Source organism: Mytilus edulis, chromosome 3, assembly GCF_963676685.1.
Source record: "Mytilus edulis chromosome 3, xbMytEdul2.2, whole genome shotgun sequence".
Lineage (NCBI taxonomy): Eukaryota > Metazoa > Mollusca > Bivalvia > Mytilida > Mytilidae > Mytilus > Mytilus edulis.
The window spans coordinates 63,450,197-63,465,738 of record NC_092346.1 but is presented as its reverse complement, the minus strand read 5'-3'; the positions used below and the strand labels follow the sequence as shown (position 1 = coordinate 63,465,738).

The window sequence follows — 15,542 nt, the reverse complement described above, 5'->3', positions numbered from 1 at the left end:
CCTGATGCTGAGTTTTCTGGTTGAGTTGAAGAGCCATTAGTGGCCTACGGCTGTTTTCTGCTCTTTGGTTGGGTTGTTGTCTCTGACATTATCTTCAATTTTGTATAAGATTTGTATTTTTTGTTGGAAAAACCAGTCACCAAACCTGTTGTGTGCGGTGGCTCCCTTGTTTCATTTTTTTAGTTTGACATTCTGTTCTTTTTATTATCTGACCAAGCTGAGCAACCTTCTACTACAACGGTACCTATTAAATGTTGCATGCATACAGACCAAAATGAGGTTAAATTATAGTCTTGGAAAAAAATAATAAATCAGCAATGTTTTTAGCTCATTTTTACAAAATTTAACTAAACAGACTGCTACCCGTTAGTTTTCCCGATTGAATGGTTTTACACTAGTAATTTTGGGGCCCTTTATAGCTTGTTGTTCAGTGTGAGCGAAGGCTCTATGTTGAAGGACGTTCATTGACCTATAATGGTTTACTTTTATAAATTGTTATTTGGATGGAGAGTTGTCTCATTGGCACTCACACTACATCTTCATATATCTACTTGCTAATTGCATGTCATTACTTCATTATTCTACTTTAATTTATGTTAATAAATGCCTCTTAATGTATTTTTTCAAACTTTTAAAAAGTGAATGGAAGCTGACACAAATACACAAGATAATTAAGTAATTTTTTTTTAACAATTTCAAGCTCCTATGTGTATAACACATCAAACCTTAAGCATAGCTTTACAAATTTGATGGTATCTTTAATGTTTTTTGAGTGAAAGTGACAAGCTCCTTGTGAAAAAAGCATATTCTAATATTGCACAAACCATAAGCCTTGCTATCATCAGTAAATTTGGTGAAAATATTAAAATCAAATCTTCTTATCATGCAGAAAAAGTTATGCTGCTCTTTGTTCAAACTCATTTATACTCTTCAGAAACTAAAAAAAAATCAGTCAAAGTCAATCAAATGTTTAGCATTGACAATGCATTGAACATTTCAATAGAACTAACATAGTCATAAGGTCTTTATGACTCAAGAGGTCAAAGCCCATGAAACAACCAACAATGACAAAATGCTTTCCATGACCTCAACCAAGTCATCACTAAGGCCATTCAACTTCAATAAACATTTTGTTTGTCTTAGTCAAAGTCAAAGTGCAGTGCTAGTGAAATAGTCTCAACAGAGTAGAAATGAGTAAAAAAAACTAATATTAAACGTTTTTGAAGATATTTGAACATTTATAAAATGATATTTATTTCAAGATGTAGGACACACATTGGACATTTTAGTGTGCTGATTTGGGTCTCCATGCTGTGGTATTTGTTAGAAGAATGGCATCCTACATCTTAGCCTTGGAATTTATTTTGGAAAATGAAAAAAAAAATCTTTTGTTGATGTAAACATTGCAAAAGGCAATTTAATGTAAACAATTTCTGTATTTCTTTTATCTTAGTTATCAATTATAGATATGAGGGGGGATAGGACCTTTATCGGGACTCCTGGTGTTTTTAAGCTCGGGATGTCGAGATTGACCGTTTCAAGATCCGGGAATTCTTTTTTCGAATTTCGAGATGTTGAGATTTAAATTTATTTAAATTCGGGACCTCAGGATTTCGAGTTTTTAAGCCCAGGATTTCAGGATAAGTTTTCAGAATTCTGATCCTCGGGGTCACAGTTATCTCCCATTGATTAAAGGTAAGCTTCATCAAAACAACTCCATTCACTTGTTAAATTTTGAAAAATGACCAGAGCAACTGAATTAATTTTAACGACCATTGAGGTAGTGGCCATTTTTCTCAATAATAAGAGTGACATTTTTCTCTTACGGGGGAGTCAAGATTTCCAAATATTTTGCAGTTTGTTAATTGCATCTGGCATTTTTTTTTTTAAAAGATTAACAAATTAGCTTATTCAAAATTTGAAACCCTTCAATTTGAAAAGTTTTCTGTATGAAATTTTGTAGTTAGGTTAGCAAAACACAAAAAAGGTGGGCTTTATATAAAAATGTTTCACCCTGCAACATGCTCATGTGCTTAGGTCAGGTATTGGTGTGTATGTAAGTTATTTGTTAGTCTGTTCATTTTATTCACAAATCTTTTACTTTTTGTGCTGACATGAATTGTCATTGATATGGTTATATTTATAAATTCACTGTTTACAATTTTTGATTTTTTTGAAATACTAAGGCTTTACTACCTCAGGCATAGATTACCTTAGCTGTATTTGGCAAAACTTTTAGGTATTTTGGTCCTCAATGCTCTTCAACTTCGTAATTTATTTGGCCTTTTTAACTTTTTTTAGATTCGAGAGTCACTGATGTCTTTTGTAGACAAAATGCGCGTCGGCGTATATACTAAATTTAGTCCTGGTATCTATGATGAGTTTATTTAGACTTTGGATGACTTACAAGTTCATGTATTGTATAAACATCAGTCTATAGTTGAAGACCTATAGATGTCTTTGGTTATTTATTTTCATTGGGTAGCTGCCTTGTTGATTTATACCCTACACCCCCTTTTTTTTTAATAATGATGCATAATATCTAGCCAACAAAAAGAATACTTACCAAGTTTGATTATAGATGAGGTTCTTACCATAATATTTGGTAACCCCAGATATACTTAACAGCTGTCTTACTGTTCACATTGCTTACTCTTCAAGGTCATCAATCTCTCTTCTGCGCTCTGCTCAGTTGTTGGCTCCTCTAAAACATCATTTCTTTTTAATAAATATGAAAGAATGGAACTTAAAACTCTATATTATTTATCATTCTTTATAAATTTTGGTTGGTTGGCCGGGTCACCGGACACATTTTAAAAACTAGATACCCCAATGATGATTGTGGTCAAGTTTGGTTCAATTTGGCCCAGTATTTTCAGAGGAGAAGATTTTTTGTAAGAATTAACGACCACAGACTAAAAACGACAACGACGGATGCCAAGTGATGAGAAAAAGTAAGGATGCCAAGTGATGAGAAAAGCTTACTTGGCCCCTTCAGGCTAAAAACTTACCTTATTATAACTTATAATAATAACTTTCATTGATAAAATGTATGTCTGTATAAATGACTTGTATATCAATAGCAACAAAAAGTATATTTTCATACATTTAATTTTTTTTTTAAACTCATTCAAACTTTTGAGTGAAAATGATAAATTTTGTGCAAATTGATTATGTATAAGATGAAGAACAGCAATAAAAGCACTTTTCCTTTCTTTTGTTTGTTTATTTATGCTGTCTATGTACTGATTTTGTGTTCTGGATGGATATTCCTGTGTGCATATTCTTTGTTTACCTATTAAACTGTAGCACTAGGTCTATCAAAGATGAATACCGCTGTATACTTTAATGTCCAAATCATAATAGTAGTAAAATCTGAGAAAAATTTATCAAAAAGAATTTTTAGAGAAATTCATCATCAAAAAACAAATCCAGAAGCTTTTGGTCTTAAACACAAATGAAACATTTATGATTTTTTTTTTATAGGTATATTTAGTTTAGATCACCACAGAAACTTACAATCTAATTGTTAATATACATATAGTACAACATATTATCAGATATTTAACCTGCTAGTAATCCGGATGGTAAAAAAAAAAATTGATTAAGTTTTGTAAGAAACTATTTGACTATACCTGTTTTCACTTGGTCTACTGTATCAAGGGAAAATCAACATGTTTGTGAAATGAAGTTGATATACTGTCTTGCTTTCCTAGATGCATCTGACTACCAATTTAGATTTTAGATGACTAGGTTTGTTACTAAGTGTCAAAGTACTGAAAAGAAACATTTAATATTAAAATTATTCCAGAAAATATATTGCAAACAAAAAATATGTGTGTTTACTGTACCCATACCTTCCCTAAAGTTTTGTTGGGAATTTTTTTGATCTAGCAATGTTGCTCCCATAGACTATTTGAGTCTATTGACCCTACAATACAAGGTTTTCAACATGGACGTTTTCAGTAAGTTTTGCCAACCAGTTCAAAAACTTTACCCAAATTTGATTGGTTAAACTGTTAATTGTTCCCTAGACAGATACATGAATGTGAGCTCTATTCTTCTTGTTATATTTGCCACTGGACATTTTATTTGATGTATTTTCTTAAAAGGACAAATGTTCTTCTTTTTTATATTTTATTTGCCCTGTACCAACGAAATCCGTGAAAATTAGTATGCAACGAATATTAATGAATCTGCAATAACTGTTTAGTGTATATAGAAAGGACAGACCACCTAATAATAAATTGCTTCGCTGAGCAAACAGTTGGGACAAAAATGGACACAATATTAGCACTAATAATTGATACAGGTCTGAATTTGGATTGCAATTAAATATTTGACACATTATAGTTTTGTGAAATAGAATAACTGTAGTCAAAGAACTTGGAATTGAATTTATATTAAATATTTTGCTTTTACTGCTGTTCATTATGCTGTTGCGAATTGATTGGATTAACTCCCTTACACTGCTTTAAAAATGTCTTTATTGTCCATTAACCAGGAAACCCTTGTATTTCCCCTTTTTTGCCCCCAATTCCTAAATGGTTTGAGCCATAACCCCCATAAACAATCCTATCCCTTTGTGGTACGAAAAACTTTTGGTATAATTTCAGACAGACAGACAGTCAGTCAGAAGGCCGGCGACTGGACATTTGTATACTATAATATGTCCCATCAAAATTTTGACTGGAATATAGTCTAAAACTCTTCCAGTTTATAAAATCAATAAGAACAGACAAATCATGTATCCCAGCTCTCAAAAAAGATGGTAACCTCATAACTGCCATCATTGAAAAAGTCATTCATGATCAATTTCAGTCGGATATCACATCAGAACCAAATAACACCATAAAGGACCTAGTGAACATCCAAATATTCCACGCTTAACCATATATCAACACCTGGCAGTATACACAACTTCTGAAAAACATAAAACCTTACAAAGCCTTTCAAAGCCACCAGCGAACAGTATGTATACTCATTTGATGTCAATGAAATATGCTGTGGATTTATTTTTATTCGTAGTGTAACTGGAGAGCATGTATCGACTCTACGAATTTATATCGTCACCACCAGGATTCGAAACCTGGTCGCCTGCGTGGCAGTCCGTGCGTTAACCCACTGAGCCAAAGAATCGATTCCCTAGCTCAGTTGATTAAGACTGGCTATATATGTTCTACCTGTACTAAGTCTAAGGGGAAGCAACCCCGGTACAGTAGGATACCAATTATCGTGGTTTTTGTGGGTCCAGTTGAACCACAAATTTAAATGTTCAATGAATTATAAATTATTTATAGGCTTTGAATGCAGAGATTGGCAAAACCACGAATTAAATATCCACGAAAATGTAAGTTTTCCTCAATCCTTGAAAAAAATTGATACCCATGAAAATAAATGAATTTACAGTATTGTTTATATATATAGATCAAAAGAAGAAGAAGTTGAGAATACTGACCTTATGTTTTTATAAAAATTAAATTAAGCTGTCCACCAAATATAAATACAAATTATTTCATAGAACGAATTGACACATTGACAGCATACACTACTCAGTTCAAAATAAATCCAATTCTAACTAACAATAGAATTTCCCTCCAAAATAGACATATGACTTAATTATCCAATGATCATACAGAACAGAGTTTTCATAACACAAACTAGTAAAACCTGAGAGTTATAACCAATCTTTCAAAACTCACTGAGCCATGACAAAATCCTACAATAAATATAACCACTGATGCATGACTTAAAAACTACTCAATAAATACTAAGAATTAACTGTATCAAACTTTTCAAGTAATACAGTGGAGGATCCAGAAATTTTCATAAGTGGGGCCCACTGACTGACCTAAGAGGGGGCCCGCTTGAGTCACGCTTCAGTGATTCCCTATATAAGCAACCAATTTTTTTCCCAAAAAGGGGGGGCCCGGGCCCCCTGGCCCCCCCCCTAAATCCGCCTCTGTAATAAATTATATCAAAATCTAATACAAAAATAAAAATATCAAAAATTGCAAGTTACAACATATACACCATGTAGAGATTGTTAGTTTGTTGTTTGATAAATGTTCAGTGGCAAACATTTCATGCATATTAAGGATGTACTAATCAATCCAATGAAAATCAGACCAACTGCCATTGGAAAGAGGTAGTGCCAATTAATAATCCTTTTGAATATATGTATATATAAACACACCATAGGAAATCTAAGCAGTTAGGTAGGGCCAATACCCTTTAAATTCATTTAATTCACTATTGCAAACTTTATCAATTTAGCCAGGGCCTATAAATTTATTTAAATACACTTTTGCCAACGTTACCTATTTCGCGATATATAGGTAGGGCCAATTCCACTTTGAATTCATTTAATTCACCATTGCAGACTTTACCAATTTAGACAGGGCCTATGAATTAATTTAAATACACTTTTGCCAACATTACCAATTTAGGTTAAGGGCCAATTCCCCTTTCGAATCTTACTATGAAGGGAACAAAGTCAAAGTACAATGAAAAATTGTTTCTGATTGACATGCTGATCATCAATATTTTAATGTGAACAAGGAACAGTTATAAAATAAATTTATTATAGAATATTTATGTAAATTCAATGTTCTGGCCACTATCCCTAGAACCCCCTCAAAAAAAAATTTAATTCCTTCAATATATCCTGTTTCATTACATTATTTAAACAATGTTTTTACCAATTAAGTGTCAAAACAAAACTCCCTATTTACATCAACAACACTCATTTGTACAACCCCCCTTTTTTAATCAAACGAACCCATACCTGTCAACTGACCCGGATTCTGCGGGTGTGACCCGAGATTTTCACAATTCTGAGGGATCACCCGGATCACCCGCCTGGTCATTGAAATAACCCGGGAATTCCGAAAAAGACCCGATTTCACCGGTATTTCTTAGCCTTGAGATTGATTTTCATAAGTAATATTCCTTTGGAATACCGGCAAATTCGTAATTCTTCCATGAACAGGCAGTTCATCTAGCTATGTAAACTGTCAAATTAAGTGACCCATTAAGTGCATGGCTTCACTTGACAGCTTTGGTGTCAAACACACTGTTAATTAACACTAATTACATTAGCTTTAGGTCGTAAATAAATTGCACTACTGGTTTAGAAACATATTTGAAATAGAGTTACTTCCCCTTATTTTTCACCATTCAAAATTATTCCTTATATTTACGTTTTATGGGTGAAAAAGATTAAATCATAAAAATATAAAATTCAAATACATATTGAAAAATAACTTTTCATTATTTTTATACCTTTATACAATTTTTTTTAAAAAGTTGAAAATTATTTTTTACATTTATACTTCCTTTAACTGTATTACTATATTTTATCATAGTCTAATTTCCTTGTCAATTAAGGTATCCGACCCATAATAGACCACGTGACTAAAATTAATCGAAGTCTACCGAGGTTGATCTTATCTTTTCACCTCGGTATTTTCCGGCGATTTCCATAATTTTATTTTTCACATTTAAAAAATTTGACAAATACAAATATTCTTTCAGTTTCCATTTTAAATTGATTAATTTAGTTGAAATATCTAATTTTAAGTCCGAATATGTGTTTTGGAAGTAACGTAATAATCATATCCAATGTAAACAATAACACAAAATGGCCGACTCGGTCGTCTGTCGCGACAAATGGGGGAGGTTTTCAAAGACACTACAAGAAACAAGTGAACCTGAAGTTGCAGAAAACATTGAAATTGACCACAATTATGGTGTGGGACACTTATGTATAGCCGGAGCAACAGGCTGTGCCGTTTGCTGCCCCGGCATTGACAAACTTTTGGGGAGTACAAAGATAAATACCAGTACCTCCTGGCATTCGGGGAGAAGATTGGTGGAATGGGGAACACTGCTGGACCATCTTAAATTTTGTTCGAGGTGTTATAACGGCCCTCTTATATTAAGCCACGAGACTATAAAAGGAGAGATGAAGTGTGGACTGGGTGGCTATCTTTATATCCAGTGCACATCGTGCCAGGAATTGAACAGGGTTCCATATGGATCAACGCACAAAGAAAACCCAAGTTCCAAGGGCATGCCAAGTTTCTGTGTGAATACTAAGCTTGGGGCAGGTAAGAAACAATTTAGTATGCCTTTCAGTATTTATTTATTATTAATTATTATTTGTATCCTATCCTTCATTCCGATTCATCATTTAACATTGTACATGTACTGTACTACATGTATTGGTATCTGGTATGTTCACCCTGATTACACACTTGCCGTAGGTTGGTACGTCCTAGTTTTTTCCACCCTGAGTTCGTTTTTATATAGTTATTAGTTATATGATGCAAATATTCTGCGATTTTTCAACAAACTTTGAACCTGACCAATGCCAAAAAAAAATAGGCGAATGGATCTAGGGCGAATGTGTAACAGGGCGAACAGACCTAGATTTGTATCTATCAATTTCCGGTTTGATTTTCATGAAACAGAAAAATGGTTGGTTTTCCTTCAATTTCATTGTAATAATATCAAGACAGGATAAATAAATACATGTAAGTTTTAGTCCACTCACCCGCTCACACACGGGTACCCCATACATGTATTTTAAGAGGGATTAAGTGGGTCCTGATCCAAAAATCCTGGGCTTTTAAACACAAGTAAGAGAAATCCTGAGGTCTTGAGGTAAAAAAAAAATCAATCTAGTCTATAATCCCAAAATAAAAACATTCTACATGATACCAATTTTGAGCTTAAAAACACCTGATAAAAGCCTCCCTCTTTTCATCAAGACATTGGATGAGAAATCAGAGAATGTTTTATTCATGAGCAGATTGCCAAAAATAGGACTGAATTATAGTATTTATCATGTTTATAAGCCAAAATCATTTTCAAGATCTCTTTTACTTTAATTTTTTATATGAAAAGTTGTTGTACTCCTACAATAGAAACTTTTTCAATGTCAGTTACATGTACATGTACTTAGTAAGAAATATATGAGAGATATTTATCATTTTTTAAAAGCATTATTCTTGAGACACCATTTTTTATTATTTTCTTACAAATGGTAATATTTGCTTACATGTAGGAAATCTTGCATGATATTTTGGGAAATAAAAGATGTTAGACTCCACAGCTTTTTTTATATATAAAAAAAAGCAAGATGAACGGACAATATTTTTATTTTAATCTGTGAAAATACATTTCATTTATAAAACATTTACAGAGGAATATGATCAGCATATATATTAACTCAAATTGATTTTGCTGAGAAAAGCTTTTGTCAAAAATGTCTGCACTTAAATTAAACATACATGCATGTACAAGTGTTGTTATAATGTACAATGATGTATATATAATGTTTTACTTTTTTTCAGCAATGATTGATGCCTTAGGTGGTCCTCAGAGGGTAAACAATGTACTGTCCACTTTGAACCTGCCACCTATTTCACATAAGAATTTAAAAGTTATGGAAAGAAGAGCAGGGGAAATGATAGAAGGTTTTGCCAATTTAAGTATGGATCAAAGATGCAGAGAGGCATTTTTTCTTTCAATTTTAGCATAACATATAGTGGCCGCTGAGGGTGAAACAAACAAAAACTAGAAACAAACTTTTTTTTCCAAAAAAAAACATAGCCCCCCCCCCCCCCCAAAAAAAAAATGAAATGGTTGCTGCCTTAGGGTATCTAGTTTTAAAAAATGTGTCTGGTGACCCAGCACACCAACTGTGATTTATTCCACTGAAATATTGACATGTTGATTGCTGTTCTTTAGTGTGTATCTTTGAATTTGTTTGCTTTTTTTCAACAGAAATGAATCTGTGCCAGCTGTTAATTTTTCTGGAATGACTGTTTGTGCTGACCATGGATGGCAGAAAAGGGGATTTGATAGTTTAACTGGTAATGTATATTTAATTATCTTAAAATTATATAATTTTGCCAGACATTGACAGAGAGAGATTTAGTCATGCTACCGTCCATCATTCCATTTTGTACATACTTACTACTTAGCTCTTACAAAATCTTGAAGTCTATTGATTGTCAAGGTCTTAAAGAGCATAAATGTGGTAATCAATATAAATATTGGCTACCATGAATTATCGGTTAAATCATCTAATAGAGATCTTTTTATTTGAAACTATTAGGCCAATTTTAATCAATTCCTTCACATCTAATTTCTATTTTTTGATATAAAATAGCGAAAATTTATATGTCTGTAGGTCATACATTTTTGATGAGCAAGCGTGAGTATGGTAATAAAGTTATCAAAACAATTGTTAAGCATCGTACGTGTGGAACATGCAAATGGTGGAAGAGAAATAGGCCAGGTAGAAAACCAAGACCACACAGATGTGTGTGGAATCACAGAGGGTCAGCTAGATTGATGGAAAGCCAAGCAGGAATGCAGGCTGTCAAAGAGTTACTGGAACAAGGAACCCCTGTAAAGACTATCGAGGGAGATGGGGATAACACATTGATAGCAAGGCTAAAATCTGAACTTAATTTAACAGTTACTAAAAAATTTGACAAAAATCATACCATCAAAAACATTGTTGCCAGATTATATGATCTACAAAAAAATAACAAGAATTTGAAAATTAGCAGCTTAGTCATAAGACATTTGACAAAATCCATCAAATATGTTTTTGCCAAAAATCAAGGTCAACCAGATGACATGAAAAATAACCTGGAAGCATTAATTCCACACCAATTTGGGGATCATAGCCTCTGTCAACCCAGGTTCTGTGGCTACAAAAGGAAACCTAGTGTGAAATACCTTCATAGAAGCTTACCATACAAGACTCCACTATCAGATCCTGTTTTACGAGAAAAACTGCAAAATCTTTTTGAGCCAGTCATTTTGAAGGCAGCTTCTTATGCAGATTTAGGGTCTAGCCAGGCATGTGAGCATGCAAATAGAGCAGCTTCCTTGCGTGCTCCAAAACATCTGCACTATGGAGAGAGTGAAAGCTTGGACTTTCGAGTAAAAGCCTCTGCTGCCTGTATTAATGAAGGAAGAAACTACTTGTCCGAGGTTAATCAAAATGAAATTTTTATGTTATTTTTTTCTGTTTTTCTGTCTTGCATGTCATTTCTGTGCATGGTGTCATTTCAAAGGTTGATTTCAAGAATTGTTTTTGAATGTAGTGACTATTTCCATTGGAAATCCAATTACAATTCATTATTTAGGTAACATATTTCTGCAATTGGACAATAGAATTTATCTGTAAATTTAAGTCACCTTCTTTTTTAAATACGGGTGTAAATATAAATGACAAACTTAATTTATCATTAAAATGCATTACTATTTAGCAAAACAAAATATGTGTTGAAAATTATAAATTATGGTATCTGCATTCTTCTGCTTCAATGTTTATCCTGTTTTTTTGTATTTTGACTAATAGAGTAAACAAATTATTGAATTAAATTTGATTATTGAAGATTGAGCCTCCCCAAAGAAAGTCTAAAGTCTTTAAAGATGTAATTATATAATACCAAAATATTTGATAAATAAACATCTTTTTTTGTAATTACAGACATTCAAAAGACATGGACTTTCTCCTGGAAGTTTCACAGTCCCTTACAATTCCAAGAAAGACCATGAAAGAGAAAAAAGGCAAAAGAAATCAAAATTACCAGAACAAAAATTAAGGCGATTAAAACTTAAAGAAGAAAGAATTACATCCAAAGGAGCCTGTGAGGCAACAGAAGGAGCTAGCTATGAATCTGGTGAGTGCAATATGAGTCAAGTATGTTTTATTAGGATTTACTAGGAATTCCAAAAACGTGAATATATTATAATGGATTAAAATGGATATGGTTAAAAATATCCTGAAAAGTTAAAAAAAAAAAAAGAAAAAAAAAGGAACGTAAGTTCCCGCAAAGGAACCATGTTTTTATTGCTGTTCTTCATCTGTAAAATAAGTGATATTTTCAACAAAGAGAACTCATTCTCACCTCAATGCTAGTTTCAAGACAGCTCCTAACTGCGGTTTGAGTAGTATCACATACATACAAATGTAAGACAATATCAAAAGTTACATAATCCCTGGTATAAATAATGTTTAGAAATTGATGGAAAGGGTCCTTTGTTTAATACCATAATGCATGTGTTTTGTTGTCTTTTATAGAAATAAGTTTTAGTGAACAAGCTGAGGACATTGAGAGGATTCCAGATGCTATCCCGAAGCCTTTATTTACGGCAGTGTCCTCTTTAGACAACCCAACTTTTGTCATCATTGATTTAGAAACTACAGATTTGAGTAAGTATTTTTCTGAAACAAAAATTGAAAAAAGATAAATTTTAAAGATAATTACTTGCACATTGACATCAATATTTCAAATTATTGCTGTTTTGTTAATTTTTCCTTTGAAGGTCAAAAGCAAAAAAGTTTCATTGAACAAAAACATTGATATTGATTCAAATTATTGCTGATCTCTAAGCATTGTCAATGCAAGCGTCACTTTAGTCATGGGCAAAACAGCAATACACAGATTATGATAGGTCCTCGTCACTCAATCTCTCACTCTCCATGTTAACGCCTATAGTGAGAAAATCAATTACGTGAAGATGACCAACAATAATCTATATAGAACTAGTAATAACTTTTGTAATATATCTTTCATTGTTTATCATGGCTTCATAATCGTTACAATAGAGGATATATCTTTATAATTGCACTTAGTCCAGTTTCATTATAATTATGTTACAAAGGGATACTGTAGACAATATGAAAACAAAACACCTTCAAAATGGTCAACAAACTTGAACAAACATTTGAAAAAACTGAAATTTTGATATTGATTTTCTGTATATTTTCAGTCAGAAGAAACATCATTCCTCACATAGTACAGATAGCTGCCAAAGAACACAGAACTCAAACCAGTTTCAACCGTTACATACCACCACAGCTACCAATGTCTAATGAAGCTGAAAAGGTGACTGGTATTGTTTGGGATGGACAAAAGCTTTTTTACAAAGGTGTTGAACTAGACTTTGTTAATATAAAGGTTGCCATATCTGATTTTTTTATGTGGTTAAATCAATTTAGTAATGCTGTACTTGTAGCACATAATGGGAAAAATTTTGATTTTCGGGTTTTGTCAACAGCTGTTTATAACTGTAATATGTATGATAATTTTACTCAGATTGTTATGGGATTTATAGACTCATTGGCCCTTTTTAGATCAAATTTTCCCAAAATAGAAAAATATAATCAGCCATTTTTAGCACAACATTTTTGTAAGGAGGAATATAATGCCCACAATGCTGTGGATGATGTAAATATGCTTGATAAAATACTCATTGCTGCTAATGTTTCTAAAGAACTAATGCTTAAACTTTGTTACAATTCTAATTCTCATTTACTGCAAGAAAACTTCATCAAAGCAAAAGCTAAAAACTTGCCAAGCTTTCATCCCCTGATTGCTAGCGGTGTAATGAAAATGACAACAGCAGAGAATATTGCTGGATCAGGTTTGAACTGTGCTCATTTAAAACTTATTTATACTCGTAAAGGAGAAGATGGACTTATTGATGTTCTTATGTCTAAAACTGCTTTTGGTAAGCCAAGAGTTTCTAATGATAAAAAATTAATGTGTTCTGTGGTACAAAAAATGGGCAATATGTTTTCAGAATTGTGAGATTGCTTGAAGAAGTGATCTTTTATGTCATGACTTGTATTATAATCTATACTTTAGTACTATGTTTGAGCAGTTATTCTAAATTTGTATGTATGTGTAATTTTTTTGGTATATTTGTGTATTCAAAATATTCTATCATGCATTATTTTTCTGTGAACTCATAAATGACTTCATAAACATTTTTTCTAAAAGTAGCTACCATTTAGAATAAAAATGAATTGTGCTTACTTGTTTTCTCTCAAATTGACCACATTGTGTGATTTATTAGTCAAAGTTCAGTTTTCTTGTAATTTGTTGTATGAAATGATTATTCAGCCTTCATGTATCAACATTTTATGTCACCTTTATCTCAAATACATAAATTTGCTAATTTAATGTATTACATTTATATATAGTGTAACATTATTTTTTTAAATTCAATTTAAGTCGATAATAAACATTGAAACAGGTATGACATTTCTGGTTGTCCACTCTTGTAAGCTTTCTCTTTTTTTTAAAACTGAACATGTATTTGTAATTCAATTAGAATTTGCTTTACTGACATATTTTATAGAAAAAGTCTTTTTTTATTATATAAATATGATCTTATTTATTTGTATCCATCATGACCATGATTATACTTTATTTAAAAAATATCAGTATAATTTGCAAATAAATATTGAAATTTTATTGACTTTATGTTTTACTATGTGCATGAAGGAGTATAAACCTGATCAAACATATTTCAAGGGAGATAATTGACCTGAGTTCAATGTGAAACAGGAATAATAGGGTATTCTTTAGTGAGCTGTAGTTAATGCTGGTATGAAATCAAATAATAGTTATCCTCTGGACTCAATAAAGCCTGATGCTGTTTTTGTGATGTCTGGTGTTACACATTGACAAAATTGGAAATATTTGGCATAACTATAAATATTGTCTATGTTTACATTCTTCAAAAACTTCAAACAAATATCTTTGCCACTATATAACACATTATTCATTTTTTCACATACATATACAAACAGGACATACATCCATACATGTATTTTACTATGTTGCTAAAATAAATGTTTCAACCAATAGATCCCATTAGTTGATATTCACTAGATAAAGGATAGGGTTCAATCTTTAGGTCAAAGGGTCAAATTTCAAGGGCATACAGAAATGAAAGTAAATAAATATGTATACTAAGTACTATACTTTTAATTCATCCAACTTTTAACATGTTTCAATTACTTATTTTTCAACAAAACAAGAGAATTGTCTAATTTCAGGTCCCAAAATAACCTTGACCTTTGACCGTTTGATCTCAATGTTGAAGTTATTTCTTTATGTACTGCAGATCATAAAGTTAACAAAAACCCACATGTCATAAATTTATTTCCCACAACAGATGAATTGCAGATGAAGCAATTCTTTTAATAAAGATTACTTTAAAAAAATGACCAAAAAAGGGATCATGGTATAATTTATGCTCCTAAAATTACTTGACCTTTGACCTGTTGACCCCTAAAGGTCGAAACCAAGCCTTGATCCTTTGGATATCATTAAATGGTCTTTATTAACAAAGGTCATGAAAATTATGGGACCAATAGGAAGATACACTTTTGAAAATTTAGCAAAAAGGAAGATTATTGTCCTATTTTAGCTCCTAAAATGACCTTGACCTTTGACCTTTTGACCTTTACATGTCATAATTATCAAAGTTAATTATTATTATAAGTTTATATAAAGTATATTGAGTTTTTCTAAAGATTTACATAAATTATACCAAATAACATCAGAACAGTGATACCAATTCTCCATTTAGGATCTGCGACCTTGACATTATAAATGAAAATTCTCGAAATCGGTACGGTAAAAGTTTCTAATTTTTTTTTTTAGGATGCAACAATATGTAAAGTTAATTTAAATGTCAATTTTGAATGCTCTGCT

At 32.0% G+C, this 15,542-nt stretch overlaps 1 protein-coding gene and 1 long non-coding RNA gene across 2 annotated transcripts; one reads left to right on the top strand and one right to left on the bottom strand.

Annotated features, from left to right (window-relative positions):
• Positions 1 to 1,857: 1,857 nt before the first annotated feature.
• On the bottom strand, positions 1,858 to 5,590 carry LOC139517100 (uncharacterized). Its single transcript, XR_011663080.1, has 3 exons — positions 5,459 to 5,590; positions 3,636 to 3,776; positions 1,858 to 2,704 (listed from the first exon to the last, which is right to left on the bottom strand). It is a non-coding gene; the product is annotated as an uncharacterized lncRNA (long non-coding RNA).
• A 1,797-nt stretch (positions 5,591 to 7,387) lies between these two features.
• Positions 7,388 to 14,162, top strand: LOC139515368 (uncharacterized). Its single transcript, XM_071304934.1, has 7 exons — positions 7,388 to 8,111; positions 9,360 to 9,525; positions 9,793 to 9,881; positions 10,202 to 11,016; positions 11,519 to 11,711; positions 12,113 to 12,244; positions 12,805 to 14,162. The coding sequence occupies exons 1-7, from the start codon at positions 7,643 to 7,645 to the stop codon at positions 13,623 to 13,625; spliced, it is 2,685 nt and encodes an 894-aa protein (XP_071161035.1). The 5' UTR covers positions 7,388 to 7,642; the 3' UTR covers positions 13,626 to 14,162.
• Positions 14,163 to 15,542: the final 1,380 nt, after the last annotated feature.